Below are 21,004 nucleotides of genomic sequence, written 5' to 3' on the forward strand. Positions count from 1 at the left end.
ATGAAAAAGAAAATAATAAAAACTAATATATGACCAAATACGACAGTGAATAATAAATCATAAAATGACTAAATAATTCAGATCAATTGGAGGATGTTTTAGTTATACTACATATTTATGGAACCTTTCAGTTTCAGTTTGATGAACGCGATTAAATCAAAATCAGGATATACAATGGAAGTTCGTACCTAATTAACATTTAAAATATTAAATTAGTACGAATAGAGTAAAATACGTTGAGTTATATGTATGTGTTGATTAAATATTGGGTCGATAGAAGAAAAAAAGATTATTGAAAAAATCTTCATAAATTATCCAAATGTTCATTTTAATTTTTTTCATTATTCTTAGTGTCCAAATTATTATAAACGCAACAGTAATATTTGTTATATGTACATTTACTACCCATACTAAAGATATATTTATGCCATTCCTACGTCATGTGTACATGTATATATGAACATATTTACTTACGAAGTTCATAAAATTTTACGTCATAATTTAGTTAAAGTCAAATCTATAAGCGTTGTGTTTTAAATTGTACAAAAATTAGTTGACTTGAATTATTTTTGAAAAACATTTTGCTGCATGAATGCCCTTTATGACGAAGTCATTAATTAATGCACAAATGAATACGTACAGTGCCTATTTGTACACTTTTTTTCCTACCGAAAATATACTGCACAGATACGATGATAATACGCACACACAATAAAAATAAAAACATAGATAAAGTAAAAATTAGAAAGAATGTTGATGTATAGGTAAATATGGCTAAAACATTTTTTGTCCATGAACTGCGATCTTGAATTTTTGATAACCTTTTACACCGACATACAGAAAAAAAGATTAAAGAAAAATATAAAATGAATTTGGCAACTTTAAATAACGCCATTAACCTTTCATCGTGTAGAGAAATAGTTTTTCCCGACACGATGGTCGATTACAAATATTTGTTTATTTTTTCGTTGCTGACTATTTTGGCCTTTGCACAGTCCGATGCAGGCTAGTATTTTATCATATTCAAAAATGATATATCTTTTTAAATTGAAAAACACCTTTAAACTTTTCTTTGATCCTTTTTTAACATTTCTAGAAGAAGCAAAGGAAGAAAATTTTGAATTGGACTATCCATTCACCTTGATAGCCGTTGGACCGACCGATCCAAAATCTGTAAGACTATGATGTAATTAATAAAATACGTAATTATAAATTAAAAATTTCATTTGGATATTAATATTATTTCAGGATGTGTGTAAGGTAGAAGTTTACAACCCTTTGCAAGATTCATGGTCAATTTTGGCAGAAGTTAAATTGAAAGCCAAAAGTGGTTATACGCCATTTTTATCCAATGGAAAACTCATATTATTTGGGGGAGAAATAGATTATCCTGAATTTTTGGATGAGGTAGGTACTCGATTCATAATGTTCAGACAAACATATATCACTTTTCTTCCAGAAATCGTTCAAATTGAAGTTTTGATTTTCTAAATTATAGGTCGTGGCTTTCGATATAGCATCAAAAACATCATCTTATCTAGCACCGATGGGGCAAAAGAGGGCAGATGCGGGAGTCACTGAAATCGACGGATATTATTACGTTTCTGGTGGTACGCGGGATGACTTAGTAATATACGATGTAGTTGAGAGGTGACATTAAATAGTTATTCGTCCGTAAGATTTCACAAAAAAATACAAAATAGTTCATGTTTTTTTCGTTTGATTTCAGGTACGATCCAGCATCAGATTCTTGGGCTGTTATGGCTCCGATGCCTTCGAAACGATATCATCATGCTGTTAGTACATGGGAAGGAAAAATGTATGTGGCTGGAGGAGTTAATCAGAATTATGAAAATTTGAATTCAATTGATATTTACGATCCAAAGTCGAATAGCTGGTCAGCTGGAATACCAATGCAATTTTCTAGATATTCATTTTCAGTAAGATATACCAGTTTATTTAATGGAACACTATAAATGTCATAAAATTTATCAAAATAATATGTCCGCAATAATATATCGAATTTCACATATTTAGATTTTATTCCATGATGGAGAGCTATTTGCAATCGGTGGAAATGATGTTCCAGGAGAGCGACTTGATCTCAGTACTGAGAAGTGGTCAAATATTACTAACACCATTGAGGATCCAACGTGGACGGGTGCCATTGTTTTCAACAAAAATATAATTATTTCTGGAGGTAAGTTCTGACCTAATATTAAATCGGTGATGAAATATTTGAAATAATCTTTTCAAGTTTATTTTAGGGCTATTATTGAATGTTTTATATTATTTCAGATATGTATCAAAATTATGAATTGAACCTGGAAACTAACCAATTGAGGGAGATAAATCGCAGAAAAATATCACGTTCATCTCCAATATTTTTCTTGGTGCCAAAAGCTCTAGTATCAGTCTTTCAGTCAGGTATGCATATATGTACATACATACGAACGTATAGTATGATAAGTAAAATATGAGTTACAATTGAAAGTGGCTTAAGTCCCCTGTATTTCATTTCGAGAAATATCCCGCATATCTCGCACATTAAACATTTAATAAAATGTTTTAAGTTTTATAATATTTAAAAACACTGGTGGCTTGTTATGTGTTTATTCTGCTTTTCTAAGATTCTGATATCGAATATCGAATTAACATATTATGAATTAAGTCAAACAGAAATAGTGTTTTTGGAAGTGAAAATTGGACCTCCGCACTTTCAAATAATATACCAACTCATATGTACAAATATCTACTATACCAACTATTCAATTTTTTATTTTTTTCTTTATATGAATAAGTTATTTAATATACACATCTTATTTTGATTTTCCAACACCACCAGAAAATAAAAAAATAATAACGGACTACTCAACTACGATACTAGCTCTTGGACCATCCGATCCAGAATCAGTGAGATTTTGATACGATTCAATTATATTTTGCAAAAGTAATTTATCATTAATTAATTTATCATTTTAGAATATTTGTGCAGTTGAATTTTACCAATCATCAAAAGATTTGTGGATCGTTTTAGAAAAAATTGAGTTAAACGCTACTGACGGTTATCGAGCAATCGTGTCACACGGAAAATTATTAATATTTGGAGGAATACTTAATAACCATTATTATTTAAAAGACGTATTACTGGTTTCGTATTTACTTAAATACAATATTAATTTCTTAATTATTTTTAAACATGTTAATTTCAGGTCATGTCCTTCGATTTGGCTACAAAGAAAATAACAAAACTCGCTCCAATGGAGGAAAAGAAGGGAAATATGGGTGTAGCCCAAATTGACGATTTTATATATGTTTGTGGAGGAATTGGAGACAATGGCACAATTTATAATACACTCGAAAGGTTTAACCATTTCATTTTTGAATATAGTATAATAGTGATGTTACAAAAGCGTTTTCGTTTGAATTCACTCACACAGATACGACCCAAAGGCAGATAGTTGGACCTTTATGGCACCAATGGAGATCAAGCGTTACTATCACGCCGTTGATGTTTGGGATGGAAAAATGTATGCGGCTGGGGGAGTTGATGATAAATTTGATAATTTAAAATCTTTGGAAATTTACGATCCAAAGCTAAATCAGTGGACTTTAGGAACACCGATGGAGATCGAACGATACAAATTTTCTGTGAGTATGCAAATTTATTTCTATTAATGAGTATAAAAATGATTACACAGAAAAATAGCTTAAATTTTCGTTCATATTTTCGAACAAGTTTGCATAAAAAATTTAACGTGAGAGTACATATGTATTTATTTTTTTGTTGCATTTTAGATCGTCTTCATAGATGGAAGCCTATTCGCTCTCGGTGGTGCTTGGACCATGAGTATTAGCAATCAGAATAATGACGGAGAAATATTGAACTTAGATACCCAGAAGTGGACAAACATCAGCAATACATTAGAATATACTACGTGGAACAGTGCAGTTGCTTTCAACAATAAAATAATTATTTATGGCAGTAAGTGTATGAATCTTATAATTATAAAATACCATTGTATATAATTTAACGTTTTAATTTTTTAATAAACCTTTATCATCATAGCATCGATGTTAAAAATTGAATTATATAAACATATATATATATATATATATATATATATATATATATATATATATATATATATATATATATATATATATATATATATATATATATATATATATATATATATATATATATTATATATATATATATATATATATATATATATATATATATATATATATATATATATATATATATATATATATTTTTCAGTTATCAGAACTAATAAGTGTTTGTCAAAAAAATATGTTATTTTTCAGATTATAAGAATAATTATGAGTTCAACCCCGAAACCACATCACTGAGTGAACTAAATCCAAACAAGATCAATCGAACCTCTCCAATGCTGTTGTTGGCTTCGATGAATTAATTTAAAACAAAACTTCTATTGTTACTACGTACGTACAACGATATGTACATACGTGTTTATCAAAAAAATATGTCAATTTTTCAGGTAAAACGAATGATTTTGAGTACAACTCTGAAACCACATCGTTGAGTGAAATAAATCCAAACAAGATCAATCGAATGCTATTGTTGGCCTCGATGAATTATTTCAAAACAAAACTTTGTATATTGTTACTATGTATATATATAGATAAAGTTAAAATGTGATTATGTTGTAAAATTGGAATGAAATATACTATTTGAAACCCAATGGATTTATATTTAAATCGAGTTTTAAAATGTGTCATATGTATATACCTTCTAACATATGTCCATATTTTATTTTATATTAATCTGAATTATATCATGTATAATGATATTAATCTGAATTACCTCGAATTACAAAAATAAAAGCACTAAACTGGAAAATATTGCAAGAGCTGTTTTCAAGTTAAGTAGGTATTCTAAAAATAATGTGTCACCATGCTACGAGTTAGGACCAACTCGGCAATCTTTGTCCGTTACTATTTCACTTCCTTCCCGCCCATCACATTAAATAGTCGTGTCTTAACAATTCAGTCGTTTCACTCAATACGCTTCCCATAATCTTTGGAAACTTCTTCATCTCCTTGAAAATTTAATTTATTCAAATATTCAAGTGACAAAAACAATTAAAATTATTAAATTGAATCCAAATTGTAATTTTTTATCAATAGATATAATTTAATATAGTAACACTTTTAGTTATACAATATTATACAAAATTTATACATAGTAAATACTTCACGTCACGTACATAGTAAACATCAGTGAAATTTAACCACCACTCGCTTTCAATAAGAAGTCAAAGATGTTTATGTATGTACATATGTAAATGTGTTGCAGTGTATAAAGCCATTCCAAATTTTCGTGGAACACCAGTGTTCCACGGAACATAGTTTGGGAAGCTGTGTACTAAAACATCACAATGGTTTTATAACACTAATCAGATGTTGCACATTCTTATTTTAAGAATTATCCAATGTTATGAAGAGTGATTTTGTTTAATTTCGACCCATTTGTGAAGTTAGATGGCTATCGAGGCATTTTTCGCAGTTATTTCAAAGTTTTAATAGATTGTCGCACACAACAAGTGCACGAAATTAATGATCTTATTAACAAATATGTTTAAAGATGCTCAAATTTACTTGTTGATAACGATTTTAAATGTTGTTTTGGGTTTTTACTTTATCTATGAATGTACGTAGTAACAATAGATGAAGTTTTGTGATCATGCGAAAATTCGAACTCGAGATTTTGACTGATACGAACTCAGAATCGATTACTGATCACGTTTTCATTATCTACAAAAAATGTGTGTTTGTGTGTGTGTGTCTGTGTTTTTTGGGGATTTTTTGAACACCGTTAGTCCTATCGAACCGAAACTTAGTATCAGTCACTGAAATTCTTATCGACACGACGTAAATTTTTAAGTTGACCGGAAATGGTACCTCCGCTTATAGGTGTCCTCTTTTTTTAAGTTTTTGGATTCAATTATCTTCCAAACCACTAACTTAATCGGATTAAATCTTTTTTACATATAATAGAAATAATAATTTTTATAATCTTATATTTTTTAAATATTTTTATTTGAACCCGAAGTAGTACTTTTACTCTAGAGAATCGAGGATTTTTATGTTTTTCTCAGAAACATTTTTGTTTATTGAACTGAAATTTCATATCTAAAAGTTTAAACATAATACCATGTAATGTATAAAATTTGGAAAGCATCCCTCAACCGGAAGTGGTAGTTTACTCTTGTTCAATTTTTCTTCCACAATTTTTTTCGACCCCGTATACATGTGTGATCTTCACGAAAAAAATCAAGTATAATTCTTCTAGTAATGTGATGATAGTAAAAAAAATCACAACATTTAATAAACCGGAAGTGGGATTTTCTCCTTTTAGAAAGGTCAAAAATGTTGTCGCCTGGATCCTGTCCACACCCCTAGACGTATTAAGCTGAAAATTTAGATTTGTATTCTTTATATATTAATTTAGAATTGCTAACGTTTTGGTCAGAATTCGTAATCCAGAAGTAGTATTTTTTTTTAAAACAATATTTCATTATTTTATTTTTACCTTTTAAATTATTTTTATCCTCTTGATATTTAATGTGTATAATATTTATACTGATTTTAAATAATAAAAAAAAAATTTAACAAAATCCGACAACCGAAAGTAGAACTTTTGTCTTGTGCAAGTTTCCATATATTTGCTCTCAATTTGTATCGCTATCATAGTTATTAGTTCAATATCGAATTTTGTTTTATAACCTTCTTATATTCCTCAAATACATAGATAAAGTCATGGGTTGGTCATACCCGAATTTTTTTTTTGATTTTTAAATGCTTTTTATTATTACTAAATTATGATCACAATTCATCTTATTTCCATTTTATTAGCCACTGATCTACTGATCATTTTTTGTATTAAAATTTCAATTTAATTTTGTAAGTAATCATAGTATTATATTCTTCTAATGTCAATGTACAGCATAATAAGAAAAGGAGTTCAAAAACCTATTTACAATTCTTATAAATGCTAATAATACATCTAATACATAATATTAATTAAAGACTCTCCAGTCGATGATCAAAAGCAGATTATGTTTAGGTACATATTCTGTGTTTATAACTGAAGGGTATAGACATTTTTTTGTGATCACCGAGGCTACACAAGTGTGTTAGTATGGTTATTAATGATTATGTTACTATAGTTATTAGTGAATTGATGAACGCGATTAAATCAAAATCAAGATAAACATATAATGGAAGTTCAACATTTAGAATTTTAATTAGGTACGAATAAAGTGAAATACGTTGAATTAAATGTATTGAATAAATATTGGGTCGATATAATGGACAGGACAGAGAAAAAAAAGATTATTGAAAAAATCTTCATAAATTATTTTTAGTGTCCCAATTAATATATACGCAACAATAATATTTCTTGTGAATTTACTACCCATATAAATTATATATTTTAGCCATGCCTACGTGATGTGTACATGTATGTTTGTATAATATGTTAGTATGTACATACGAAGTGCATTAGTTTTAACGTCATATTTTTGTTGAATCAAATCTGTTGTTGTGTTTTAAATTGTTGCATGAATTCCCTTTATGTATGACAATTGTGTAGGTACAGTGCCTATTTGCGCACTTTTTTATTCTCCTGAAAATTTATTACACAAATACGATGATAATGCGCACACACAATAGACAAATTAGAGGGAACGCTGATGCGGAGGTAAATATGGCTATTATTTTTTGTTCATGAACTATGATCTTGCATTTTTGATAACTTTTTACACCAAAATACATGAATAAGATAAAAAAAATATGTAAAATGAATTTGGCACCATTAAATAACCCCACTAACCGTTTATCGCGTAGATATATGTACTTTTTCCCGATGTGATGATCGATTACAAATATTCGTTTATTTTTTCGTTGCTGGCTCTTTTGGCCACTGCAAATTCCGATTCAGGCTATTATTTTATAATATTCAAAAATACTGTTACTTTTTAAATTGAATAAAATCTTTTAACATTAACATTTCTAGAAGAAGCGAAGATAATTTAGAATTTAATTATCCAAATACCTTAATAGCAGTTGGATCCACCAAAATCTGTAAACCTATGATGCAATTAATAAAATACGTAAGTAAAGAGATTATTGTTAAGAGCCCAAAGCCCACACTAATATTGAATATTCATTCAAAAACGAAAACATATCAAAGATATTTTTAATAAATATAAATATGACAATGTTTGGAAGAATAAAATAAAATATAAAAAAACAAACTAATCGTATTTTGGACATTATACTCTGGTTGAAAAGTCACTGCACGCCACTCATATACACTTTTTATATATGTACATACATATGTATATGCATACTATTTCCTTAAAATATAAAAAATAAATTTTCGAACAATCAATAAAAATCTCGTTCTAAATTTGCTTCAGAGCTCGTCAGAATGGTATCTCTAGTATCTGAAATTCCATATTCAATAAATCGATGGTTGTTAAATGGGAAAATACAGCTGTAAAGTCAGTCTGCAGTGGCGCAAACGTGCTCCCTTATCCTTTTATCCTGTCTCTATAATAAGCGGAGATTTATAGCCATTCGCTCGATGCATCGCCTCGGGTGCACTAAATCACACACAAATATGCACTTTTGTGCAGCGTCATCGATAATACTATAATAATTCACCCCACAAGTCTGCCCGTTCGACGTGCAAATGTCAACTCTCATCCAAGTATCCGACACGACGCATTGTTGGGAAAATCCGCAAAAAAATATATTTTCAAGCGTGAAAATTTCATTTTTCCGACAGCTTAAAAGGTCCGCAAATCGACGTTAAATCAAAATTATAGAGTTGCTTTATGGGCGGGATTTAATTCGTTGGCGTCAATATTTACGTGATCCCAAATTGGGATTTGACCCATAGACCATTCACCAGCGAATAATGACCGTGTCAACGCAATACGAGTCCCTGGACTACCATAAATCTGGTCGTGTGTGTGCTAAATCAGGCGAATTCTATCAAAATGCGATTGAAAGGCTTTTTGGCGATACTATCGCAAGTTGATGATATTACAGTACTACTAAAATCAGTATATTTTACCCATAATATAGCGTGACCGTTTACAGATCGCTCTCTAGACAATTTTAGTTTTAAAAATAATTAAAAAAACCTTTTTTTCATTTTAAAGTCAGACATGTACCTGAACTTTTAGGTACTGTTAATCAATTTTGATTTAGTCGCGTTTTATTTCGGTTACACAGTAACAAACTTGTGACTTGCGACATACAACGATACAGATATACATATATGTATATGTACATATGTATATGTACTAGACATATTTGTGAGTTCCAGATTAGAGCTCATTTTTCGCCTATTCGAAAACAATATGGATCATTTTTTCAAATTGATATTATAAAGAGGAATATATTCAAAAATGTTTTATTAAAATCTTACCGAAAATATTAATGTCTTTTGAGAAAATTTTGATTTAATAAAAGCACTTCGAATTTTTGTTGGAAAAAAAGTTTGATGAAACTTTAATCACACATACAATCGCGTACACCTTATAATTATATACATTTATTAAATTTGAAATATTGAACTATTGGCAAATACAAAAAAATGGTGAATACTTGCGACAACGTCTTATTATCACCGTAAAACTTTTGTATTTATTTTTCTTTTACATATGTGGAAGTTTGATCTCAATTGAACGAAATGGTAAATATTGATAGTTATTGGATCGTTTTAATACTTCTTCATTATCATTAATCTAAGTTAATACCTTATGTGAATATTTGTCATTTAAAAAATGTATATTATATATATATATATATATATATATATATATATATATATATATATATATATATATATATATATATATATATATATATATATATCATGTGAAATACAAAGGTACATATGTATGTACGAGTATTGTATAGATATACATATGTATGTACATATGTTCATACGTAGACACTGATTACTTTTGAAATGTATTTTTTAATTTCACCATTATTGACAGGAAACATATTACTATCCAAAATATTATTCTCAAGAAAATCTTCATTCTCCATCAAAAATTTTCTTACATTCACTTATCTGAAAGCTTTTTTTCAGTGCTTCAGTTGTTGTGAAAAATCCAACAAAGAAAATTTGAAAATTTCTGAAATATAGCTACAGACTTCTTTAGTGAAATTTCGAAATGCAAACACGCACACATAAAATAGTATCTACAGTGATTTTAATTAAAACTTGAAGCCGATAAATTACACTGATGATGCCGAACATTAATCACGCGTCACAAAAATAAATTTTAAATTGATTCCGGCAGATGTTTCATCCGAAAACGAATAGCGCACCGACAGAAAAGACAAATTCGATATTAAATACGAAATAATTTCCAATTCCGAAATTTTAAACTTTTATTATAAAGATTTTTTTAATACATACATACATATGTATATACGAAGATCATTTTTGAATAATAACCTATTTAATAACTAAAGTAGGTTCAAAGTAAAAAAGTAAGAAACCTGATCTAAAACATGTGCGTTACACTGATTCTTTTACTAAAAAAAATTATGCGACTAACGCACAACTTTATCCATGTATTTGAGGAATATAAGACGGATTAAAACCAAAATTCGATACTGAAACATACATTTACGTTCACAAGTACAGGCTATGAAAGCATTCACCATACAATTTGAGCGCAAATGTAAGGAATCTTACACAAGGAAAAATTTCTGCTTCCGGCTATCGGAATTTATTCAATTACTTAAATTTTTTTTTCACAATAAATATTATACACATTAAATATTTAGAAGGTAAAAATAATTTAAAAGGTCAAAATAAAATAATGTTTGAAAAAAAATTACTACTTCCGGTTTACAAATTCCGACCAAAACCTTATCAACTCTGAGTTAGTACATAAACAATACAAATATAAATTTCCAACTTGATACGTTCAGGGATGTGGAAAAAGTGGTGTGTTCACTACATTTTTGACTCTTCTAAGAGGAAAAAAATCCACTTCCGGTTTATTAAACGAAATGATTTATTTTTTAATCTCATCACATTGATACTAGAATTATATTATAATTATCTCGTGCAGAGCACACATGTGTAAGAGGTCGAAAAAAATAATGGAACAAAAGTCGAGCTTCATCTATTGTTAATACGTACATACATACATATTAATCCTAATGAATTAATTTTTATGTCAGAACTATTTAATATGAGTCAATTGAACTCAATAACTAATTGTAATGATTTATGTGTTTATGTGTATATGCATGTATAATGTTTGTATGTATATGGATGTATGAATTGTATGTGTATGTGTATATGTATATATATATATATATATATATATATATATATATATATATATATATATATATATATATATATATATATATATATATATATGTATATGTATGTATATGTGAATATATATATATGTGTAGGTGTGTATGTATGTATATGTATATATGTGTATTTTTATATTTATGTATGTATGTATGTGTATTTGTGTATACGTGGAAGTATTTGTGTATATATGGATGGTGTACATGTATGTTTATATAATTGTCTTTGGCCAGGAAGGCGCATTGGGTTTACCTGTTAGGCCTTCTTGGTGTAAATTAAAAAAAAATATATATAATATATACATACACCCAGCGCAAAGCGAAGCTTATCAGTCACAAATTTTACCGGTATGACCCATTTTTCGCCCTATTGGGTCTCGCTTTCTGGAAATTTTGTTTTTATACTTGTATATTATATACATAGATAAAGTAAAACGGAAACCCAGACAGATCATTATATTACAATAGTATCATTCCCAATGAGTGTGAAGTGATTAAATTCATTCAATTTTAAATTAGTTTCGTAAATTGTTTCAATGTTGTAAGCTTTTGTTACACATTCAGGCGTATCAAAACAATACGCTTTACTTAAGTTTTAATTAAATAAAAAATACTATCGCATTTAATGTACGTTGCGTTTACACTCTGTACAAATTCCTCGTTCATTTACCGTTTGTTATTATAAGGCTCTGGGTGCTGAATCGATAAATTGAGATATTACATCTGTGCCGAGTATTTGGCTCATTTAATCAAGTAAAATTCGGTGTGGCCCGAGAGGGAAGGCTTTTGCTGGAACGGGAAGACAAACAATCTCCCGGCGCTAATGCGAAATCCGTGAGTTTCTCGCTTCCGGTCGTAAATCTGAGGCTGCGGACAGACAATATCTGATCTTTTCTGAAAAGCCCTGGACCTCTTTCTTTTTCGGGAGCCGCGACCCTGGAATATAATTAATTCCAGGGGCGCCAGATGGTATCCCCCTGTCCTCGTCTTGAATCCCGAAAATGAAATACGATTAATTTCAACCTCCTAGTCTCGGGCAGTACGATTTTGTTACAAGAAAATCTTATTATTTATTCATACATCTACTTTGTCATAATCATAATTACTATTTGTAATAATAAAATTCCATTCTTTTTTTTCTATTTCTTAGTCTCTTTGCAGTCGTATCGTATTTTTTTAAACTTTTCATATTATTTTGAAACTAGCTAAAGCCGGCATGCGTTGCAATGCCAGAATAAGGCATGCAATTCCCGTTCCCGTTCCCGTTCCCGTTTCAAGTGATGGTTGGAACTCTACTAACGTCTCTTGAACGCCGTGTCGTCATAAACCAACTGGCAACGTGGTTACCAACGAATACATTTCCTTGACTAAACAATGGCGCTTCAAAGTTTCGCGTCGGTAAAATCGTAATTAGCAATATTATTATTAAGAGGTTTTATTCCCTTTTTTTCACAGCAAGCTTCCCAGACATGCATACAACAAATCTTGAAAGTTCCATCGTAATCGGTTGAGTGATTTAGGAGCCTATACGAGACAGACAAACAAATAGACATACAATTATACATATGTATATGTACATACATATATAGATAATTCAATAAAATATAATTCTGTTAGTAAACGCAATATAACTAGTATTGTGTCCTATGAAATATAATCGCATGGGCATATTATGTTATTAAATAAAAATAAAAATAAATGTGTCGGTTCTGTGTTCGATTCGCATAGCGGTTGAATTTTTTTGACATACATACCTTTAAAATATAATGTTTTATTTTATTATATGAAAAAGAATGGTTCAAAACCACAATAAATCAAATAACCGTTATGTATTTTTATATTTGTTAAATTTCAATTTCTTCTTATATTCTATTTTATAACCTTTTCCAAATATTTTAATACTATAGTTTAATTATGCAATGTTCTACATATTTTGTCATGCCTTTATTCTTTACTTTTTAATTTGTTTTCCTTATATTTATCTTTTTCATTTTTGTAAAAATCTATTATTGGACTCGGATGTTACATATATTATTTATTTACTATTTGTTTTTTTATACATATCTATGTACATCCTGTCTGTTGATTTTTCAATTAATAAAATAAAATAAAATAAAATAAAAAATATGCCTTGACGTATTCAATTTCTAAGCTGTAACAGACTTGTAATATAGTGATAGACCCAATGAAAATTTAATGGGGTATATTATAAGTAAAAAAAATCTGACTTACCTACATATAAATAATATAATTAATAATTAATTAAATAAATTTTCAATAGATGGCGCTATTTGCTTTAGACTATTGCCTTAGAGGAAACATTGGTAGCAAACAGTATACATATATAGAAGTTTTTATAGTACGGCAAGCGTTATCGCACACAGACACACACACACACACACAGAATAGCGCTATAAGAGTTGCCATTAAACAAAAATTTAATTTATTCAACGTCATCAACATTTAATAGAAAATATTACAATAAAAATCTCATTTGTTCCACTTATTTATTCATTGATTCTAAGCTACCAATATAAATAATTATTATTGTTAAAAATAGTTAATATTATTACAATAAAAAACATAAATATTGTATTATTGCTATTTAAGAAATTGAATATAGAGTGATATTAAAGCAACGTGGTTTCATCATTTCATACGGAATTTCATACTTTTTATATACGATTTTTTTATACATGACTAACTGACTAACTTATAAGTTATCAGATCAAGTTAAATTGTTGTAACAAATCAACGGTATAATTATAATTGATATTTGAGAGATATATAGCTACGTTAAAAGCAGAATTTTTCACGATCAATAAGTTTATAGCTCTACGTCGAAACTTACCATAGTGAGTTTATTTAATAATAAATCAAAATTAAAGTGAGAAATTGTATGAGCGATGATTTCATTTATCACATCACAGCTTATGAAAATGAATAGTTCTCATTCTATAGAGCTCAATAGAGATGAAATATAATAGTTTTCGTTGTTATTTTTTAGCATTAGCCAGACGGTGTTTTCACTACTTTACATTTAATCTTTTGATTGTGAATGAAAAATTAAATACGCTACGTAATATTTTGATAATTCTCAGTGAATTTTGGTCTGAGCGTTTCAAAAGAAGCTATTCACGCTAAATGGAATCTGTAAGTTATTTTTATAAATAAAATATATATTCTGCGTAGCTTTCAAAGGGAATCTCTACATTTGTAAATCAGATATTGTTCCAAATGAGTACATATGTATATGTGTGCGTGTTATTTCAGACGAAATTCAATACGTATGTATTTATCTCAGACGACCGTTCACTATTATTTTATATTTTACCATAACGAAATAAATACGCGTGCGGAATTTTTTCATAGTTGACTTTCTGTGTTTTAATAATAAATCTCACTGACAATTGATAAGTGAAAAGAGAGCGAGAGTCCACTATCAATACGGTCGTGAAAACAATTTTTCTTCTTTCTCCGTCGATCCATCTTATATCATTTGGACGAAATGATAAATGGAAGAAGTAATTGCCTCTCAGTGTGTTAATATGGCGAAAAGGTTTTCTTATTCGCTTTTTTTTTTTACTTTTCTGCGCGCTTTTCTACATTTTCTCCCACGACTTATCAACGTTCATTCCCAAGAAGCGAGATAATCGTTTTGTTTGAATAAGCTCTTTCGCGATAACACATTGAAACTATTGGAATCAAATTGGTATTTAAATATTCAGAAATCAAACAGAATATAAAACACAATTATTAAAATATTAAAATATTAGCCAGCAGCATAGCTCGGACGTTAAGCTTCTGCTTACCGTCAAGAAGGTGCCGGGTTCTATCCCTGAATGAAAATGAATTTTTCAGAGTATGCTGTTGGTCAGACCTGGATTTGTGACTCCAGGTTGATCGTTTCCTATCAGAGTTTGCCAATTTTCTCTGATTTCATTGTTGAAACGGTTCCCGGAAAAAAAATTGGCTAAAAAATCCTTCCTACCTACTATGTCACCACTATTTGAAATTTGATGGATGTACAATAAAAATTTATGTACAATTCATAGATGTCTCGTTAATTTGCGAGTTTTTTCAGTGTCTCGCAATTCAACGACTTATAATAAAAAAATGCTGCATTTGTATTTGTAATTGGCCAGGAAGGCGCATTGGGATTTACCTGTAAGGCCTTCCTGGTATATATGTAAAATAAAAATAATAAAAATAAATGTTAAATAATAAAATTAAAATTTATTAACATTAAAATATTATCACTCTTTCGTCCGATGATATCACTGTTCGAATAAAAAATGTTGATTGGCTCGAGATTCGGAGCTTTTTACTCGCAATTTTACTGATTTAAAATTCAACGCACTTCCAATTAACCATTTTAAACGAAAACAAAAAATAGTGTGACCATAACACTATCCCAATAAACATGTTTCAATAGAAAATACTCAATATAAAATAGTATTCACAGTGGGGAAAAATTCCATATGAAAATACGTACTTTTGACTTTTGATTTAAACTGGACGACTACTTAGAGAGATTTGAAAGCTAAAAATTAGTACAAATAAAAGATAAAATACCCGACTATAGATTCCAATTTTCATTTTGAACAGAAAATTGACATATTTTGACACATCGACCTAACAACACCAGGATATAGTAAAATTGCACGATTTAAAAAACACTTATATCTCCGAATCTCGAGCCAATCAATATTTTTTATTACCAGATTCGTGTTTATTGGGCATATATCTATAAGAAAAGTTATATCTCGTCTCTGAACCAAAAAACAGTCGTCATTTGTCGAACAGTGTATTTACTATTTTTTATATTGATTTCAATTAATTTAATTGAAATGAAAAAATTATGTATTGATTCTACATACGAATTAAAATCACAAAGAAATTCATACACAACAGAAAAAAAAACAATATTTCTCACTATTTGAGATCAAAGAGAGATTCGCCTACAAACAATTTGGCAAACATCTTATAATAAAAAAAATGTTTTTCATAAACTAATAGCTTTTTTGCCAACAGATAAGACTGACAACAAAACCAATATTATTGAATAATGGGATAAATATTAAAATCGAAATTTTAATTTAATAGTAAATTGTGTTTGAGTGCTTCTTTTGACTCTTAAAAGTATTTGCAAATATTGCAATAACGATTAACAAACTTTGTTCTTATTAATATTAATAGTAAGTTAATATATTACTTTCATGTCATTAAACTGTATGCTTTTAACATAATAAATAATGCAAAAATATACACCTGGCATTTTTTGTTCAAATTATAATCTCAAATTTGAGAATGAAATCTATTTAGATTAGTGTATGTATAAAAATTAAATTTATAGTTTATTTTATTGTAATAAGAGTATAAATGAAAACGACCCACTTGACATAAATAATTTATGATAAGAAATAAAAGAATCAGTGAAAATATCAAGATTTTTTTAAAGAAAATTAAACCTGAAAATATATGAAAGGTCGAATTGAAAACAAAAAAAAGCATTAGAACTTTCATAATGAAAAGGTTCTCGTCATATACGGATAAGATTACGTCGGAAAAAATGAAAAACCCTGACTTTCCTCGCCCATATCGTGCCAAACAGTTAGGTTATGCTCTAAGAAAAAAGTAATAATATTAAAAAAAAACCTGCAATTACAATGCAACTACACAAGGTTTCGAAGAACACGCGACGTAGCGCATTATATTTTAATTCACGCGAACAACCGTATGGATTGTTTCACATATAATTAACCACTCGTATATTTCAAATCCAAAACCGCAATTGAATTCAGGCGATATTTGACTGCAACTTTATAATAAAATAGGGATAATTTTTCCGATTGTAAAATTTAACACTGAAGTATTTATTGGGTGCGCCGAATCGCGTTGATTTATGAACCTTTATAATTCGTGTGAGGTATGAACAGAGCATTGACGAGATTTATTCGAATTGTCGCTGCAAGTAATTAAACTGGATGATATATTATGTGTGTAAATAATGGTAATAACACTGTGTTAATTTGATGTATTTTCTGTATCAAATTAACAACTGGCAATTTTTCTTTTGGTGTGTTACATATATAATATATCTATTGATACTATTTTGTAGAAATTTACGATTGTTTTTACTTACCTGTACCAATTAGTCTGTTTAATTCAGATCCAGATCCAAAAATGCATTGATCGAAGATCTTTTTCTTCAGGCGAGGTACATATATTTTTATTAAAATAAAATATGTATGTTTATCTGATTAAAAAAAATTGGAAAAATTCCATTAAGTCGTTTCCCATACTTTGAACGAATTTACAATTTTCTGTATGAAGATGACATATTGTTGATAATAAATACGAAACCTAGATATTATACATACATATGTCTTATGGGTCTACGTCACGAGACAGAATGTTAAATTACAGAAAACACAAAAATCGGAAGGCAAAGATCAAAAATCGAAAGATCTTAAGTCGAAAGATCAAAAAAAAATAGTGCATGGTAAACGGTACAACAGGAACAAGAGGAACAGGCTTTTCCTCCCGTATTAATGTGCGCGCGCAGAATACGGGAGGAAAAGCATGTTCCTCTTGTTCCTGTTGTATCCTGCTCGCGCAAATTAAGTGAGTATATACGTGAGTATGTACCGTTTACCATGCACTATTTTTTTTTGATCTTTCGACTTAAGATCTTTCGATTTTTGATCTTTGCCTTCCGATATTTGTGTTTTCTGTAATTTAACATTCTGTCTCGTCACGGAGACCGATGTCTTATATGTAGAAGTAAATAGTAGACAACATTTTGTCTTTGACTGTCAGTATATTTTATATTTTATTGAGTTTTTTTCTTCGTATAGATCTAAAAATATTTTTGAACTTATACATGTCAAGAAAGCACAATTTCATGAAAATTTATTTAATAAAGTTCATTATGCAATACTAGGTTCAAAGTAAACTCAGAAGGCAATACTAAAGTAGATCAATCTTGCCAGCTGAACTTTTCCAACAATTTAGTACCAAAATAAATCGAAATCAGACAGGTAATTTAACAATTTAGGTTTTCAGTTAACGTTCCCGTATATATTAAAAGCAATTCCACTTTGAGAATGCATTATGCATACGTTAGATACATGTCCAAACTGCACAGTAGCATCTGCATTAAACTGGGACCGCTCCTCTTAAAGAATGAACGACGACGTGCGGTCGAAACGGGGTCGCTGCAGTTATATGCACCAGAAGTGACCCAGCAATTTCCGGAACCATCCCTTACCCATCGTTAGCGGTTTGAAAATGTGAAAAGTGTCCTCTTCCCCGTTACTTGGAGGCTGGCTCGATTTCGCCCCTATCAAGATTGAAAGCCGGGTCGTGCTGACCGGTTGACCCGGGTGCATCCCACTGCAACGCGGTGCATCGCTATCTGATAGTGCAACAGATATATCCGACATATGCACAGGTATGTGAATAGGTGGAGTCACACTGAGCAACCTTTCAAATTCGTATTTGAAAGAGATTCTGGAACCGGATTTGGATTCCGGTGTTGGGTTTGTGCGATACTTGTTGCATTGCTGAGGTGTGTTTATTGTGTTGTGTATTGAAGTTATTTTAAATCCATATCTGTCCACATCTATTATATTTTAGAACTATCATACATATTTTAAATTTAAGTTTGAGTGCTTGGAGTTATTTAAGATATTACTTATTCTGAGATAATATTCTAAAAAATAAAGTGAGAATAGAGTTGCTGTTTTACAAAGACTCGTTGATTAAATTGTTTTCAATATTCTCTTGTACATTAGAATTACTTAGCTTTACACAATATTTCAAAAATTTTTTCACAGCTTTGACGCAATACTGTGGACTGACTGTCAGTACCAGGCCAATTTATTATTATTATAATAATAAAAAAAAAAACAAATTCTTTTCTTCATAAAACTAAATTAAATACAAATGAAAGATAATCTTCGATTTAAAGCAATTATAATTATACCATACTGAGCCCATTGATTTCAACGGGGATCCCTTTAGCGGAAGCTTAAAATGCACACATTGGTCAGAATGTATCGTCGCAGCTCTAATTGGCCAAAAGTCCACGTGGACCACTTCATGCTAATAAATAAAAATAAGATAATAGTACATATTTTTTTAAATAAGATAACAGTAAAAAATGTAAAATGTAAAGTTGTCTTATAAAAATTTCGTGCGTGTAAAAAAGAGGCAATTTTATAGATGTTTGGTGGCTCCTAACTCCTATAAAAATAACTAATCAAAAAAATAAAACAATAGATCCATCCCAATGGTGGATATCCATAGCATATTAAAAAATAATTTCTCTAGTGCCATAATTGAGGAAGGGAGAAGTGTAATACGTTTGTATGGACAAGGCGCTGGTGTCCAGCCCTCTTAAGAGGGCTGTACACGCGAAACCTTAATTTTGCTACCGTTCCTTTCTTCGATATATATATTGAGTGAATGCGACAATATATATCAATATATATATATATATATATATATATATATATATATATATATATATATATATATATATATATATATATATATATATATATATATATATATATATATATATATATATATATATATATATATATATATATATATATATATATATATATATATATATATATTGAGTGAATTCGACAGTTGCGCTTCGACCAGATAAAACGTATTTTAAATTGACAAAATCGAGGTTTCGTATTCTCCTATTTTCTTCTCCAAAACTGGACCAATTTTTAGAAAAAATTTCATCATCGGTATGAGAAAGATACTTTCTGTGCATCTATCGGCGTATTTTTTTTTAAATCGACCATTAAACAAGCACGCTGGACTCGTTTCATGGGTGTAAAAAAGAGGCGATTTTATAGATGTTTGGCGGCTCCTAGCTCCTATATAAAATAATTAATCAAAAAAATAAAATGATAGATGCACCCTAATGGTGGATATCCATAGCATATTAAAAAATAATTTCTCTAGTGCCATAATTGAGGAAGGGAGAAGTATAGTACCTTTGTATGGACAAGGCGGTGCTGTCCAGCCCTCTTAAGGGGGTATTCTAGTCTATTTGAAAAAATCGATTTTTTTTCATATTTTCAAAGCTTAAGTCTTTAAGAATATGTTTTTAAGAGGATTTTTTGACTTTACATTGGTTGGGCGATTGCAGCATTTGATTGGATTAAGAATTAATTTGTTTTTTTTTTTTATATCAGATTACTAGAAGGTTTGCAATCGTGACAACCAGGGCGCGCCATTTTTTTGAGACCCCTCACTTCACCAGCCTGTAAATTTTTGAATTTTGATTTTTTTCCTTTGATTTTTTTATGTATTCTTCTAACATTAATAAATATTTGGTAAAATAATAGTTGGTAAAAATATTTTTTGGTTTTTTTTTATTGCACCTAAAAAAATTCTCTATTTTCTTCTCTCCATTAAATATCAAACTAGGAACAAAAGCAAATTCGATCTAAATATTTTACTCAAATTCGTGAGGTGCGATCGCAGTAAAAGCTCAACGTGCGATGTTTGCGAACGCTAATTAACCGTCAAAAATTAATATCTCGTAACTGCATCA

General features: G+C 29.4%; 3 protein-coding genes across 3 annotated transcripts in view; 2 read left to right on the forward strand and 1 right to left on the reverse strand.

The window, feature by feature from the left end:
- Window positions 1-21,004, forward strand: part of LOC143916694 (uncharacterized) — a 577,487-nt gene that overhangs the window by 151,435 nt on the left and 405,048 nt on the right. The window lies entirely within an intron of this gene.
- Window positions 1-21,004, reverse strand: part of LOC143916695 (NHL repeat-containing protein 2) — a 501,476-nt gene that overhangs the window by 39,262 nt on the left and 441,210 nt on the right. The window lies entirely within an intron of this gene.
- On the forward strand, window positions 853-4,744 carry LOC143916703 (uncharacterized). Its single transcript, XM_077437905.1, has 12 exons — window positions 853-1,005; window positions 1,097-1,173; window positions 1,249-1,407; window positions 1,499-1,650; window positions 1,730-1,940; window positions 2,038-2,200; window positions 2,299-2,427; window positions 2,846-2,913; window positions 2,983-3,364; window positions 3,441-3,651; window positions 3,799-3,985; window positions 4,333-4,744. Exons 1-9 carry the CDS (start codon window positions 867-869, stop codon window positions 3,244-3,246), a joined length of 1,362 nt encoding a protein of 453 aa, XP_077294031.1. The 5' UTR covers window positions 853-866; the 3' UTR covers window positions 3,247-3,364; window positions 3,441-3,651; window positions 3,799-3,985; window positions 4,333-4,744.

Source organism: Arctopsyche grandis, chromosome 9, assembly GCF_051622035.1.
Source record: "Arctopsyche grandis isolate Sample6627 chromosome 9, ASM5162203v2, whole genome shotgun sequence".
In the NCBI taxonomy this organism is placed as follows: domain Eukaryota; kingdom Metazoa; phylum Arthropoda; class Insecta; order Trichoptera; family Hydropsychidae; genus Arctopsyche; species Arctopsyche grandis.